The 17052-nt window shown below is 41.6% G+C and overlaps 2 protein-coding genes and 1 long non-coding RNA gene across 3 annotated transcripts; 2 read left to right on the plus strand and 1 right to left on the minus strand.

Annotated features, from left to right (window-relative positions):
• Nucleotides 1-465: 465 nt before the first annotated feature.
• LOC135588940 (extensin-2-like) lies at nt 466-2568 on the plus strand. Its single transcript, XM_065081273.1, has 2 exons — nt 466-1042; nt 1343-2568. The coding sequence occupies exons 1-2, from the start codon at nt 559-561 to the stop codon at nt 2425-2427; spliced, it is 1569 nt and encodes a 522-aa protein (XP_064937345.1). The 5' UTR covers nt 466-558; the 3' UTR covers nt 2428-2568.
• A 237-nt stretch (nt 2569-2805) lies between these two features.
• On the minus strand, nt 2806-9709 carry LOC103993461 (AP2-like ethylene-responsive transcription factor BBM2). Its single transcript, XM_065081303.1, has 10 exons — nt 9556-9709; nt 6224-6496; nt 5440-6130; nt 4989-5071; nt 4849-4857; nt 4676-4764; nt 4508-4581; nt 4362-4412; nt 4181-4257; nt 2806-3900 (listed from the first exon to the last, which is right to left on the minus strand). Exons 1-10 carry the CDS (start codon nt 9707-9709, stop codon nt 3071-3073), a joined length of 2331 nt encoding a protein of 776 aa, XP_064937375.1. The 3' UTR covers nt 2806-3070.
• Nucleotides 9710-10701: 992 nt separating this feature from the next.
• LOC135587282 (uncharacterized) lies at nt 10702-13841 on the plus strand. The gene is made up of 2 exons (XR_010475825.1): nt 10702-11110; nt 12478-13841. It is a non-coding gene; the product is annotated as an uncharacterized LOC135587282 (long non-coding RNA).
• The last annotated feature ends 3211 nt before the right edge of the window (nt 13842-17052 follow it).

Consider the following 17052-nt stretch of genomic DNA (forward strand, 5'->3'; position numbering starts at 1 on the left):
TGGTTGTAGGAATTCATGTTACATAAAAAGATTCAACACAGATAAAAACAGATTTGACTATTGCACTACATCTGTTTTCACTGAAGGAAATTACTATATTCTTCTTGTCAAGACGTCTCAATAGCTTCTGAGATTGAATTGTTGGTTGACTTTGGCAAGAATTGAGAGTTTGCAGCTGTTCGACATTGAAACCCAAGGATTGGAGGAACTATGGTGGGCCAAAGAAGAGTCAGCACATTTCTCGAGATCAACTGAACCATATCTTTTTGAACCACTCTGCTTCTTGATTTCCTTTCAGCATAGGATGTTGAAACCTCTGCTCCGTGGAGCAGATGACCAGAGCTACATGACCAAAATGCTCCTAATCCACGGTCCAAAATGCTAATCACAGCCCCTCATTGGTGATTCAACCTCTATAAATGCCCTGCCTTTGAAAGGCCTGAAGCATTACCACCTCCACCCTCCGCTCTCTTCACCACCACCACCTCCTCGTCCTCCTCTACCCATAGAGTTTCTTTCTGCTGCAGGAGACTCCAAAGAAAACCGTGAGGGCGTAACATGAAACACCGCGATGGCGCTCTGAGGTGGCAAACGTTGGTGATGGCGATTGCAGCTCTCATATCGGCCAACAATGCGGCTGTTGTGACCGGTGAACAGCCGTTCTTCCACTGGTTTCCACCTCCCTCTCCATCACCTCCAGCATCATCTCCTTCCCCGCTGCCGTCACCCCTGCATCCACCACCTTCTGGCTACAAGTCCCCACCTCCGCCCTTCTTGTCACCTTCAGCATCATCATACTTCAACTCTCCACCACCACCACCATATTATTATATGTCCCCACCGACCATTGAGTCCTCTCCTCCACCTTACTTCTACAGTTCGATGCCGCCGCCACAGGTGAACCGTCTACGCTACCAGTATAACTCTCCGCCGCCACCTTACCACCATGACCCCGTCATTAAGGTGGTCGGCACGGTCTACTGCTACAGATGCTACAACGGGACCCATCCATTCGAATCTCCCCACAAGAAACTCCTCAAAGGTGAGATTTAAGATTATATATATATATATATATATATATATATATATATATATATATATATATATATGTGTGTGTGTGTGTACATCAATTTATTGATATTTATACTCATGAAAATAAAATATTTAAATATATGTACATCAATTTATTGATAGTAAAATAAAAAAATAAAAAATATTATAATATAGTAGAAAAACTAATATTAGAAAAAAAATTATAATGTTGCATTTTTTTTTATACATTTTGTAAACTCTTCCATGAGCTATTGTTATATATATATTCTTAACTAAAGAACATGCACAGGCGCCACTGTGAAGGTGACATGCAAGGCGGGTCGTGAGGAGGTGGTGGCACGCGGCCACACAGACAGCCGTGGAAAGTACAGCGTTGTCGTCGACGGCTTCCCCTACGGGGAGTACGGCGCTGACGCCTGCAAGGTGGAGCCGCAGGGGGCGCCTGATGGATCCGTCTGCAGCGTGCCTACCGGCCTTCATGTCGGAGCGGAGCTCGAGGCCTACTCTATTGGCCGTGGGTTGGTGGTGCTGAAGGCCAAGCCCCTGGGTTTTGCACCGCAAAAGCCTTACAAGGAATGTGAGATGCACCACCACCACCACCACCACAAACCATTGACCCGATCTGCATTGCCACCAAACTACTATAAGTCGCCACCACCTCTGGAGAAATCTCCACCACCACCTTCATCGTCACCTGAACCACCACACTACTACAATTCTCCACCACCTCTTTCACCGTCTCCACCATCTCCATACTACCATCAGTCCCCTTCTCCTCCTACCTACTATCACACTTCTCCACCGCCTCCTTCACCATCTCCACCACCGCCATACTACTACAAGTCACCACCGCCCCCTTTGATGTCCTCTCCTCCTCTCTACTATGACAACTCTCCGCCACCACCACGATCTTCACAATCCCCTGCACACAGCTATAGCTCTCCGCCACCTCCAAACTACTACATGTCAACACCACAACCTCCACCATCATCTCCACTTCCTCCATATTATTACGAGTCCCCACCTCCACCTTGGGCATCTCTACCACCTCCTTATTACCAGTCTCCACCTTCTCCACAGAGTGATGACTCTCCACCACCACAGCTTCCAATTTTCCCACCTTCTTACTACTACAAGTCCCCACCACCACCATCCCCGTCACCACCCCCTCCATACTACTACAAGTCCCCACCACCACCTACTCCATCTCCAGCATCTCCTTACTACTATAAGTCTCCACCACCTCCATCACCATCCCCTCCACCTCCCTACCTCCACAAGTCACATCCATCTTCATCTCCTCCTTCCCCACCAATCCCCTATCTTTACTCATCCCCACCACCACCAACCCCCTACAAGTTAGAGTCTTCCTAGGGCTTTCTTCATGTTCCATGACGTCGTCGATCTTACGTTTGCTGGGCGGGGAGTTAAGAAAGAGATGTCTGAGGAAGAACCTCTGCATAAATGTAGAAGCGAAGAAGAGAAAGACAAGCTTTAAGGGCGACTGTTTCCATTTTGTATCTGTTCTCTCTCTGTGTATTTGCTTTTGCTACTGAAGAACTGTCTGTCTTTTCTCCCTCGGATTTCTTTTACTTTTATTTGAGTTATAGTGTTCTAATTAATAAAATAAAACTTAAAAAATTATAGTTAATTATTTTTGAATATTTTTCTTTATCAACAAATGTAACATAAACGTTAATAAATCTTCAAAGAAAACATATTACATATTCATGAGATGTTAGACGTCGATAACTCATATTTCTAGATATGAATACTTCATCTAGAATTACTCGAGTGTATTTCTAGATATAAATCCGGCAATTATAAATGGTCTTCTTTCTCTAACAGTTTGATCCTTCCGATCCAACCCAAAATTAACAGCTGGTGAGAATTGTGACGAGCTTCATCAACTCTCACAAGCCATTACCAACCATCAGAAGAATTCTCATCCTAACAAAGCACAAAGCTTGAACAAAACACATGAAAGCGATCATCTCACTCGTCTTCTTCGCCAAACCTACGCATCATTCCATACTGTGAAAAGAGGAGCCGCATGGCCAGCAGCAGCCATGGTGTTAGACCTTGATGCCATGGCTTGAGCTGACGCTGGCGTCCAAGTACTGCTTTGCTCATACTCATCGCCCTTTGCAGCGTCACCAGAAGACAACTGCTGAGAGAGATAGTAAGCGTTTAAGGAGCTATCGTACCCTATCTGCTTCCCTTCGTCGTCCACAAAGGTCGCGCCACAACTGCCTCTGTTTGCAGTGTGGCTTTGATCGGTCACCACCGTGCTCATCGGCATAACATACCCACCTTGGTAGCTTCCGCTACTGCTGGCCATGTTACCATTGTACACGACCGAGCTCGACTCGGTGCTGATGCTTACCAGGTTATGAAGCGCCGACGAAGGTTGGAAGAAGTCATGGGTGTTGGTGCCCAGGTGGAGTTGGTGAAGGTCTTGCAAGCTGTGAGCGGCGGCGACGGCGGTATCTTGCTCCTGCTTGCACCAGCCCCGCGGCAGCCCATAGGGGTACTGAACGCCCAGCGGCTGCGGTTGGTGGAAAGCGATGGCCGGCCAGCCGTGGTGGCGCAGGGAGCCATAGCCACTCATCCCATCGAACTGCGAAGCAAGATGCTGGTGGTCCGCAGCCCCCCTCCCGTTCACGCTGGCCTCAGCGTGCTCCGCCACGTCCTTGAGCCGCTTGGCGGCGCCCCCGATCGGCAACGTGTTGCTCTCGAGGATGCTCTTCACGTCGTACCGGCTCATGTCGAAGTTGGTCACCGCGTTCAGTCCCCGAAACTTGATCGCCGCGATGTCGTACGCCTCAGCTGCCTCTTCTTGGGTGCCTGCAGAGTGCAGTCCAAGTTAGAGATGCACGTCTTGCATGCACCATCTGCCTGTGAAATCAAGCATTAGGGTTTTCTATGCGACTGTTGACTTTATGCCTTGGTTCAGAGGGACAAACTTGACGACTGGACTACAAAGTACATGAATAGATTATTAATCTGGTCTACATGCATGTTTAATACTGATAGCCCAATATAGATCCTCTTGGATTATTATCTGATTAGACTTTTAAGATATGTGTGCAGAGAGAGTTCTCAGCTGCTGCTTAAAGAAACATACTGAAGGTTCCCAAGTAGAGGTCTTTGTTCCCTGCTACTCTTCCTATCCTTGCTTGCCATCTTCCATGCTGATGATGCCTGCAAAATGTATGCATCATGGTGAATCTTTCTTCCAAGAAACAAAGAAGCTTATTGTGTTGTGTTGAACTGTAAAATGCCATCATAGAAGGAAAAAGATTTACCTAGTCACTCCACGATATATTGATGCACCCCTGGAGAATCCACTGCTCTTCCTGCATGAAGATTTCGACATCTGATCATTGAATCCAAATGAAAGCTTCCCACTCGATCCACATTCTCTTTGTCAGAATCAGAAATCAAAGACTACCTTCTAAGAGATGCAACAAATTCCTGCCTCGTCATGTGCTTCATCTCCTCCAACTCTTTTTCGTAGTTGCTTATCTGAACAGACAGAAGATGAAACATCTCGAGAGTATGCAAAATGCTAACATGTCTTTGTTCTTAGGCTGATATGGAAGGGGAAACAAAGACATACTGGGAAATTTGTTGTAGTAGTAGGACCCCAGTACTTGAGAGCAGCCAAATCATAAGCCCTAGCTGCCTTTTCTTCTTTGTCATAGCCACCTACAGATCACCAACACAAGTAAATGAAAATTGTATATCTATCACCCTTAATTCCAGTTGAAATGAAGAACAGCATATGCTTACCCAAATAAACTGCAGGGTTTGGAAAATGAGTTCATTTGCAGCACATTGTAACCAAGAGTGACAGAAACAAGAGAGAGCAGCAAATCAACACTCATTGTATATGTGAAAGATCTGCTTGTAGATTCTGCAAGGTTATGTACCTTGTCTACCCTTGCGTGTCTGCCCTTCTCTTCTACAGCTATTATCCCACAGATGAGCCTCGTATCTACCTGTCCATCTATGCCTGTAATAATAAGGCGATAAAATGTGAGGCATTTCATAGATAATTGTATACCAAAAATCATTCGATTTAGATGTTAGAATGTGCTATTTATATATAGATGAACATCTATATTTTCACCACCCAAGCATGGATCAGATCAGTACAGAGGTGAATGAGTAGAGTAGACGATAGTTTGTATAAGATGAGGGTTAAGATTAAACCATGTATGAGATCTATCTTCAATAAGAGAAACATTAGATCTCCCTCTGAATGATGATTTAGGGTTTTGCTTTGCTCTTATCTAAAGATTGTGGTACAAAATGTACAGAAAAATCAGCGTAATCACAGACAAATGATGCTATATGACATCTGAGAAAGACATGCCACACCTTGTCACGCCCCTGTAAATGGAAGTTCTCTGCCCAAATGTGTCCACGGATTTCCGAGAAACTGCTTCCATTGCACCGGTCTGTGCATCGAGGCTTCCTCCAATCCCTTTCTGCTTATTGTCGGAGGACGAACTCTCGCCTCCGCCGCTCGGGCCAGCCGCCAGTAGGGGCAAGGCGGAGCTCGACTGTGACCCTGTGCTCATCGAGAGTGACAGGCCCTGGGAGTTCGTCAACGAGCCAATAACATCGGCCATCATCGCGCCGCCGCAGTTGGTCCCGGTAACCCCGGCCATGTCGTTGCTGCTGTTAATACTGGCCTGCTGTTGAGGGATATTGGGTTGGTTCCTCAACCATGTCTTGATCATCGACAGTCCGATAGAGTTGCTCGAAGAACCACCGTTAGCATCGTTCATTAGGGCTCCATCGTGAGCGGTGGATGTCACCATGGAGGTGTCTTGCACCTGGAATGAAGAGTTGGAGAACATGTACTCGTCGCCGGAGCTACTATACGCACCGGAAAGTCCAGCAGGGAGTACTTTGTGGTCATGATCGGAGAACGAATTGCCACCAAGGAAGTCTTCCAGCTTGGGCTGGTCTTCCACCATGTTGCTCTGGTTAGTACTGCTTGATCCAACCAGCATGGATAGCTCCGAAGAGCCTCCCTTGAAATCCAAACACTTCATGTTCCAATCTGCAAGTGAAGGGATCACAAGAACAAACAAATGAGACCAAGGAAACGAGAACAGTGAAGAGATTAGTTCTTGAGCACCGGGGAAACATTGACCTTGGGTTTGATGGTAGGGTCTGTTGAAGGCCTCCAAGACACCAAAGGGGACGTCCGGTCTTAGGGTGGGTATTCCCATCGGAGGCTCCGATGTGGAGTCGGCGGAGAGACCGTAGCAGCTAGCAGAGACATCGTCACCTGAGATGAGATGGGAAACAGCAGCAGATGGTGAGTTGCTCTGGTGAGACTGTGAGGGAGGGAGCTCCTGTGGAGAGAGAGAAAAGGCTAGCCAGTTGTTCATGGAGGCTATCCGAAGATTCAGATCGCAGAAACCTCAAACGTGTACTGGGAAATTTGGGAAGAAGACTCCGAATCGGATCTCACACTACAAGGAAAGGCTAGAAATATATGGATGTAAAGAAGGTCATCAGAGTAGAACAACACAGCAAGCAGCAAGACAAGTTTGGAGGAGAAGAGGAAAGGCCAAAAGGCACTATCAAACAGTGAGTATAAATACATCTGCAAACATGTAAAATCTCTCTCTCTCTCTCTCTCTCTCTCTCTCTCTCTCTCTCTATCTATCTATCTCATATAGTAGTACATGACAAATTGGATTGACTGCAACTACTAATATATTTACTCTAACACAAGCATACATTATAATATAGGTAGACATATTAAAGGTTCTCTAAAATATACTTTACACACAGGGGTAAGGTATGCTAGAAACATCCTTAGTAGGAGGGGCGATCTTGGAGACTGACTAAATGGTCAAAAAAGTAGAGTGAGATTAAAGAAACCAATGTTGTTTAGCATAGAGGGCAATCATGAGAGCAGGCAAAACTATAGTTTTATGATCTATATGGAGAATATAGCTTAAGCCTAAAGAACAGGAATATAGTTTTATGATCTATATGTATTATATAATCCATACACACTTGAACTTATAATGCAACAAAAAAACATAATTTTGACCCATTGTAGAACAAGTGAAAGTTGAAATGATCATTAATTAATAAGAGCTCTTAATTGAACATTAGGCAAAATAGAAGGGAGTTTATGACTTGCTTTGATTCGCCTATAGACATTTGAATTTGATTACTAGAAATATAATAAACTTAAGCTGTTGGATGAGACATGATATATGATCCTATGTTCTTAACATCTCTCCTCAATCGTAAATGGAAGATTGATTTGAACTCAATATGTGAAACATATATTGCAATTGTGTTGCCTAAATGAGATCTGAATATAGGACATCAATTCCACTGTAGGTGACAAGGGCTATGACTTTATGTTCTTAATATAGTCTCACAAGAATCAAAACGAAAGAATGAAGTTAATAATAATACCTTTTGACCCCTTACCAAAATTAATGTGGATTCAGCCATCTTGGAACCCTAATACTCGGGCAATTACTTGGAATCGGAGAGCACCGAGATCTAAGACTGCCCGAGAGTCTCATTTCTACTTTACCACATCAACAGAAGCTTCGGTAGAGTTAAAAGAGATCATCACGCATGAAGAAGTGGGCAAAATGAATCGTGTGTTTCTTCCTGGCGTTGACAAATCATGATTATCCAGAAAACACTCAAAAGGCAAAGAGGTTTAATAGACATCCTTTTAGATTCCCAGTTCATTTATTGTTCGGTAAATTTCGAGAGCTTAAGCACAACAGTAAGAGGTCAATCTCTGACAAGGTGTGACCAAAGATTAAAAGAGGCTGTGCAAAATTCTATTCGTCTATCATTCTTCTTATCTTGTTCTCGATCTCATATCCATGCATCAGACCTTATCATCCAAAAAGCAAGCATACTCTCCGCGCCATCCGGACGCCTCTCATGCCTTCTCTCTCTACGAAGACCCAACACCTCCTAATACCAAGAAAGGTAAAGAATGAGAGAGAGAGAGAGAGAGAGAATAATTAAAGAACAGAGAGGGTGGAGGAGATGGGTGTGCTACCTGTGCCCTATAAGAGGACACGAACCCTTGTCTTCCGGGTCCTTGGGGCTACTTCATTCTGCAAACCCTTCCCAAAGTCTTAGACAAATAGGATGATACTCCTCAACCCACATAGGATCCTCCTCGATTACTTTAACTTATTGCCCCCTCATCTTATCACAGTACAAATCTACTGTTTTCAATCCTCATGCAATACAATATTATATAGTGGTGAGAGAGAGAGAGAGAGAGAGAGGGGGGTAAGATATGAGTGGCTTCTATCTCGGTTGAAGGACCCCGTGCCGAAACTTTGACCGTCAAAGAAGAGAAAGAAAGGTGGTAAAACACATAGCCTCCATCCTCTCTCTTAAATGTATTTTATATGAATAACTGCCTCTTTATAATCCAATCATAATCTCAGAAGCAGATATGGGGTATGTGCATTGAAAGGGGAAGATAGAATAGGACTGATGAACTTCCAAAATGGCAAAAGCAGATGGAGGAGGCACCCTTTAGGGTTTCACCAAAAACTTAGCTTTTGTACGGGCAGGCAGAACGGTGGTGTGCTCACAAAAAACCTCTAACTTTTGTTGTTCAAGTAAACATCTATGTACATCCGAGCCAAGAGGTTCAATTGGAGTGAAGGATCTAAAACATTTCACGTAGGTACAGTGAGTCCACAGGCGTTCACATGCATGCATGCAGACATGCGTGTATCTGTTCCACGCCCTAGTGAATGTTTTCTGAACGTGAGAAACAAGGACGAATGCAGTGGAAGACAGCCAACGAATGAAATAAGGGTATGAAGTGGGCTATACCTCTCCATCACGAAGCCTTCCCTCTAGGGTTCCATTCACTGCACTGTGATCATTAGTCTCACGTCTTAAAGTTGGTTGAGTTGTTTGTGTGCATGGAAGGAAATGACACAGAGAGAGAGAGAGAGAGAGAGAGAGAGAGAGAGAGAGAGAGTAAAACGCAAGCAAATGTTCAAAACTACGACAATAATTTCCTCACTCTTCAATCTACCACATAAAAGAAGGTCTTAAGATACCAAAGAAACAGAGTTTACTATGTCCATTTCTGCAGTTTATACTGATACGTAACTCTTTCTCCTCCAACTCGTACAGTTTAGAGTAAGTGGCCCATACGATTGCGGAAAGTTAAAACAAAGAGGTAGGGAGAGAGAAAGAGAGAGAGAGAGAGAGAGAGAGAGAGAGAGAGCACAGCATTCAAGGGGTAAGTGGGAGGAGGAGGTCTTCATTATTCAAAGGGCTTGGCCTGGGAGAAATCAGCGGACGCCCGTGCCCTTCTTGGGAAAAATGATACTCCAATATTTCCAATGCACAAAGATCAATATATATCAAGTGAGAGAGAAAGAGAGAACAAGAAATTAATGGGAGAAAAGGGTCAGTTTAGTAGGCAAAGAAGGACCCAATCCCACCATGACCAACCTGAGCACGACTTCCATGAACTCATAGGCTCAGCCATAGAACAGTTTCCTCTTCTTGAGCTGCAGGACCTCTCTACATTCGTAGCCATGTCCAAATCTATGCCCGGTTTACCTTGCACTTTATTATCATCATCATCATCATTCACGATCCACATGGACATTTATTTACTCGCTTTTGTTGTGCACCAGCTTGGAAACATCAATCACGTATCTACGTACTTGTTTTGGCCTGTTTTCTGATTAGGGTTTGTGTGATCGAGAAAGAGAGAGAGAGAGAGAGGATTAAATTAGTGCATGCCTGTCTTGGGTTGTCGGACACAGACCCCTCCTATTTTCCAAATCGAATCTTGTGAAACCCTAGGAATGCTCATCCCACGCATAGTTTAATGCAGCCCTCTGAGAAAGGAGGGGAGTTCAGTACATGGCCGACGATAAAAGAGTAGATCTCAGCATGGACTGGGATTCATGCCTTTTGACTTAGGAGACTTGCCATGCCATCAACAGCTGAGAGAAGAAAGGAAGGAAGGAAGGAAGGAAGACGCATTGTTTAGTGCGATCTCCGACGCCCTCCTCACAGCACATTTCCCATGTTGATCCTCCTGCGTCGCCTGCGCGCATGTGCAGCTCTGCACGCATGTACGTGCGTGCACACGTGTGTGTCGTCCGCCGAGTACCTCCATCCTTCGTTGCAGTCTCTCTTCTGCCACCACTGCAACTTGCATGATGAATCCAATGCTGTCGAGTTCTACTTCTCTCCCTGAACACAAACCACGTGAAGGGATATTCTAATTATAACCGATATTGTATATTTTTATTAACCAGAGAATAATTAATATGTTTAAGTGTTCTATAATTTCTATTTTCTATAAATTATAATATTCCAACGTATAATACATACAAAACTAGCAACTTTGAGACTATAGTCGTAGTTGTTGTTGTTTGATGATCAAAGAAATTATATTAACGGGAATAATTTTTAACCGAGAAGTAAATCCACACATTATTGTCTTCCACGTGTGGAATTTGCTCATCTCCCATCAACTTTAAGTGGGCCTATGGAAGGCCCATTTATTTTATTCTTATTTGGGCTATTTGGGCCTTCTCAGCCTATTTCTTGGCGATCCCTAATTCCTTCCAACGTCCCGTCGTCGCCGCTTTCTGGGAGAGGGAGGAGATCTCCGATCGCTGAATCAGAATGTACTCCGTAATCGCTGGTATCATCATCCCCAACCCCCTCACCCACCCCCACCTACTATTCCCTCTCAGCATCAGACGCAGACGTACCGGCGGCGGAGGCGGTGGCAGCAGAAACAGTGGGTTCATGCCGAAAGCCACCTACAGCGCCACCTCCCCCCTCTTCCCCCGGCTCTATCTGCAACGCATGGTGCCGTATGTGGCGCACCCCACGCCACCATTGCCCCACCATCAGTACTTTCCTCATCCCCCTCTTCCCGCGGCTCAGCACGTGCGGCGGCCGGCGCCTCATCAGCATTGTCTTCCACCAAATCCGTAGCAAACCGCTTCCCTTCTCAGCTTACTCTCCGCCGCCCCAGCAGGTGGGCCTCTTTCATCACAAGATGGGGTTTTGTATTCCATAACGTCATTTGTCGGAAGGTTGTTCCTTTACTGAGCGATTCCATAACAACACCGGTTAGATAAAGGTGTCATGACCAATTCAAACCATTATAACGGGGGCTTGCAAATGATCTAGATAATTATTAGTAGAGACTTGCAAAGGGGTTCGACTATGTATTAGTAGCACAAAAGGAAGAATAAATGAACTTAGGTGGCATCCTGTAGTCATATTTATTTAATTGTGATAGAAAATGATGCCAAAAATTTCTTTTTGTTGTTTGAAGCAACAAAAAAAGAAAAAAAGACAGGATGAAAATTGTATGACTTGGTCAGAGGTTCAACTACAGAGGGAGTGAGTATTTCTTTAAACATATAAAAAAATGATAGAAATGTTATTTCTTGGTTGGTTCAGTATTCTTTGGCATTCATTTCATTTCTTATTTATCGGTAAAGATATAGTGAATTTGGAATGTCTTACATGGGTACCAATATTAGCTGACATATTGGTACAACCAGTGAGTCTTTTCTCTGTACCCTGAAGTTTTATCCTCTTCATCTTGGGTTTTGGATGTTTCTTTTTCAACCGGGTAGAGATAGGGTAATAATGCAAATGAACAATTGGGAATCACATCCATTTGCTGAACTATTTTTTAGTATCAAGTGCATTATTGAAGTTACTTTCTGAAAACTGAAAACTGGAAACTGGAATATGGTGGAGGTATCCCAAGTTTCATCGTGCATTGTATAATGAATCAGTTTAGTCCTAAGTGGAGAATTAAACCAATTTATACGGCTTGATTGGGTGTATTAACGTTAATTTGGGCTTAGACATTTTTTATTCAATAGTTTTGACCTATCAAGTTAGTAGGTTTGTTATCTGATCGGATCCAGTGATGACAAATTGTACTAAAACAGACTTACTAATGGGCTTAGTGAAAGGCTTCTTAAGTGAGTCCTACATGGGATGTGGAAGGAGAATTGAATCAGTTTATACAGTTCGAATAGGTCTTCTATCATTAATTTAGATACTTTGAGTTGGGAGAGTTAGACCTACCAGATTAACATTGTATAACCTTTTCAGCTTACGCGCTCTTTTTCATCCATTATATACTGATTTGGATGGAGTTACCAATTTGCGGTGCATGTTCACCTCTGTATTCAGGTCCATGCTTCTTTCTGTTCTTTCTCCTGTGCTGTGGAATGTTTTCAGTCACTTGTAAAATTAAATATTGTCATTGGAATGATTGCATCATTGCTTTTGAATATCCAAGAAATTTACTTGTTTCACTGGGGAATCAACAATTTGATTGATTTTGTCAATGGATATATAATATATATTTTTTGACAGAAGCAGAAATGCCAAAGTATTTAAGCTGTTGAAGAAGTTGTTGGTGTTTGGCCATCAGTGGTGTGAGGTTTCGTTTTGCTTCACATGCGGGGATGAAAACTGAACCTACACAAAGGAGGCTGAGCAGCAACAGCAGCATCTCAGAAAAAGCCATTCCAACCTGCAAGTTTGTATGATTCGTTAGGTCTTCCCTTCTTTTCCCCAGAGGACTATGTTTCCACCTCTCTTTTATTATTACAGTGTTTTCTTTCTTTTTCAAAAAAGGAATAATTCATTAAATCGAATGTAAAACACTATCTCCTCTCATATCAGATGAGATCAAAACATTTAAATTTGGAAGAAGATCCCCCTTTCAAAATCTGTGGTATCTATGTGTCCTGACAAAATTGGCTGACCAGTTAGCAGAATGATTGCTTTCCCTAAACATATGATTGGAATAACAGACTGCCAATACTTACACTTTTTTCTTCTTTTCATCCCAACTCATCCCTTTTGGAATCAAACCAGAAGAAAGCCTCATTTCAATTTAGGACATCTTCATCCTAATCTTTTTCTTTATCCTAATCGCTTTTATAATGTGATTTACATCATAATGGTGTATTTCTAGAATAGTTTGTCTCTCTGAACAAAATATCATGTTGGATTTGCATTTGAAGTGTTACAACAGTGCCATCAATATCTATTAACATCCTTTAGACCCACCTAACTCTTGGTGTACTAAATACTCTGTGGAATCTTTAGCTGAAAAGCAATTTGCAGCATTCTAATTTATTTTGAGAAATGTTGCAGGTGCAATTTCTTCTGACTATTTCATCAAGAATCAGTAAGCTTGGCATCAAATTGCAAAGCTAGATTAGATTACTTTTGGCTGACTTTTTTTTTTTTTTTTTTTCATACTTCCCATTGGGAAATCAATGGCAAGATAATGCAAACCAACCTAAAAGTTAATGAACAGCTTACCAGCTCCTGTGGTGCCACCATTTTCTTCGAGTGCAGGCCTTCTCTGCAAAGCCATCCAAAGAAAACACAGAAGGCTCTCGAAACAGCTGCTCTGACTGCCTGTGCAGGAGGGGCGATGTCTCTGGCGAGGAGTGGTTAGGGGTCGTGAAGGGCGGCGATGGCGATGGCGAAGGCGAAAACGGATACTTGCGGTTGCCTGGTCCTACACTGATCGGAAGGGGAGAAGGTGGTGTTGGAGGAGAAGATGAGGGTGAGGCCAAATAAGGCCTCATTGGCACTAAACCTTTTCGAGTGGAGAACTCAGAGAAAGAAAACAAAACAATCTAATAATCTGGTGTGCAGTTGTTGTTGTTGCTATCTTTTGTCTGCCTAAATCTCAGAAGCTTGGTTAACTGCCAGTCCAACTGATGAGCAAAGTTTGATGTGCCTCCAGCTAACCTTCAAATTCTTCAGTTCCATATATGCCCATCTAAATCTGTAAATATATAATAATTATTGCATTCAGCTAAGGGTATAATTGGGAAACAAGTGCACACCATAAGTTCAAAGAAATCAATTCAGCATGAAGTGGATGGATCTGTGGCCTCTTAACTTTGGGTCTCACCAGCCAGTCTTTTGTTTCAGACAACTACAAGTCATAGATTTGCCAAGGAACAAATCTGGTTCAGAGTATTTATTTGATATCCTTCTGGGTGAACTATAAGAAATTTGATTGTCTGTGGTGGTCAAAAAACTGGTACTCTGCAACTGGAGGTAAATGTTCTCGTCTTAATCATCACCACATGCTTCTTCTGTATGATCACCAAATGTGAAGAGGGATTCAACAGATGGAGCAATATGCTATTATGTGTTCTTTTCAATATGTTTCCGGTGTAGATCCACCATTGTTGATGTCAATGCCTCATATGGTGAGGTTTTGGTGCAACTTACAGGAGCTTTGGCATACATATGAATGCCATGTCTTCCCTCCTCTGTGAGGCTTGATCTGTACATGACTTTCTGATATGATGTTCATCTTTTGTGTGTATATATTTACATACACCAAGCAGGAGAGGAATTTAATCCAATTCTAGGGGACTTCAGTTTCATATCTGGTCTTAAACCATGAATCTGTTGATGACCTTATTTCTTCAGCATACTTTCTGTCTACTATTACTATATGATTCCTTTTGTGAAGATCTAAGCACAGCAAATTAATGAATATTTTTTGCTGGAGGAATTTGTTCACAGTTCTCAGAAAACGAAATGAATGCAATGAAGAAAAATGTTCATATTAAAGTGTGCCAACAAGAGGAAGCAGAAACAACCAACAATAACAATAATACAAGAAATCATAACATTCTAATTATTTAAGTTCGATGAAATAATTAAAAGCATTTGCATTTTTATTTATGATTTCTAACAAGACATTTTTAGATTTTTTTTCCTATCGTTTCATCCTTTTTTTAATTATTATACTTTTATTATATATATATATATATATGTATATATATATAAGCTACACCTAATTATTTATGAATATAAATATGTTTTTATCTTTGCTAACAACTCAATATATGTTTTTGATATATGAATGAGGACATGGTCGACGTTTTAATACTGTATAAATTACACCTCAGTGTCAAACGATTAATACACACTTGATACCTCAGGGTTACATGACCAACGTGTGTCTAACACCTCGACATCATATAACATGATATCTCAATGTTATGCGGTTGAGCTAGTTGAGCCGTTATCTTATCTTTATTTTAGATTTGGTGTGATATGATCGTAATTATAACATAGAGAAATATATCGAATCTCAAACTAACAATAGATATTTGTAAAGAAACCAATCTAGTTTCTATAGGGTTCGACACATGAACTAGTCGCGAACTAAGATCAAATTGAGATAAAGATGAAAGAATGCTATGATTGGCTCCGCTTCTAACTTAGACAACAAAAAATTGAGTTGATAATTTAGCTAGAAGGAGAGCACATCATTGCTAAAAGGGAATACGAGGCAATCATGATGATCTTCTAAATCCTCAATAGTTCATTGAATCGTCACATAAATATCTTAAAAAAAGGTCTTTGAATCGCCACATAGATATCTTAAAAAAAAGGTCATGTGTGCCTGATGTCAAGCCATCATTATATAAAACGACACATTGACACAACTGCTCAAGGCTAAACCAACCTGCAAGCCAATCCTCAGAAAACAATGAGTAGAACAATAGCTTGATTCTGATGACGTGTAACCAAAGTAGCCTAGAGTGCATTGACGATGTGCTCCCAAATCAATCTAAAGCGCATTTCACTTTAGCCAACACCTTAATGCCATACTGCTCGACACCTTAATGTCACATGGTGACACCTCGGGCCACACGACCAATGCGTGTCTAACACCTTAGTGTCATGTTGGATGATATCTCGACATCATATGACTGACTCAACCGAACCATTACCGTGTTCCAAATTAGGCATAACATGATCATAATCAAATCTGACAGAAACACACAACTCCTCCCCATGATTGACATCAGTCACGATATAGCGACCCTAAGAGCCTACTATAAAAGGGCTCCTTATGTGTGTTCATTAAAGACACTTAAATATAACTTTAGAGCTTCTTCTGAATCTTCTAAATCTCAAACTAACTTAAACATCATATGGACATTTATCAGGAATGCCCTTGATATAATTTTTGTAGGATTCAACACCCTCAAGCAAACTAGTTACAGACTAACACAAATATGAAAAAAAACCACGATTCACTCCAAATCAACTTTCAACTAAGATAACATTTTTTAACTTAATAATTTTATATATTTTTCTTTTTAATTATCCAAAACTCAGCCCATAAATGAAAACATTTCTACATTAAGAATACAATCTTACAAATTTCTTATATTGGTGGAGGAACGAACAAGAAGCATCGAAAGTTAATATTTCGACTCAAAGGATACACATCTCCTTAAAGCATGGTTGGTATTGCAAGGAAGAATCAACATCAATAGAAGACTTGTTATATCATTCCTTTGTCAGAGACATATGGACTTGTTCATCTTCCACCTTCAATTTGGCTGACTCATCTTTATCCATCGATCTTTTTAGGTCGACTTGGATGATAAAAATGAAGACGAATTTGATAGAGTTGTTACTATATGTCGTGTTATTTAGAGGAATATCATACTATTCCATTAATTCAAAAATATTTGGTTGGCTTTAATTGGGAGAAAACATAAGAAAATTAGTTCTTTAATTTTAAACCCGAGCTAATGATTGTAGAATCATCTACTAATATAAATGAAAAAAGAGGAATTTCCCAATAGTAATTCAAAGCTATGGTGTACCACATCATACAATAATAACTTTCACATTTGGATCCCTTCATTGCACCTAATACTATTTTAAACTCAAGTTAAACGGTATTGTTGCTCCTATAATAATACTAATTATCTTGTTATATGACTAAATCTTAGTGTCATAATCCTTATCTCTCATCAAAGCCTAAGGCTAATGTATAATGTAGATCCATGCCTTAATAGGTGATCCGTGGCCAAATCTTACTCTAACTTCACATTGTGATATATTAGATCGACTATGATACTAATTATCGTGATCTTATTT

This window comes from Musa acuminata, chromosome BXJ1-8, assembly GCF_036884655.1.
Source record: "Musa acuminata AAA Group cultivar baxijiao chromosome BXJ1-8, Cavendish_Baxijiao_AAA, whole genome shotgun sequence".
Classification (NCBI taxonomy): Eukaryota; Viridiplantae; Streptophyta; class Magnoliopsida; order Zingiberales; family Musaceae; genus Musa; species Musa acuminata.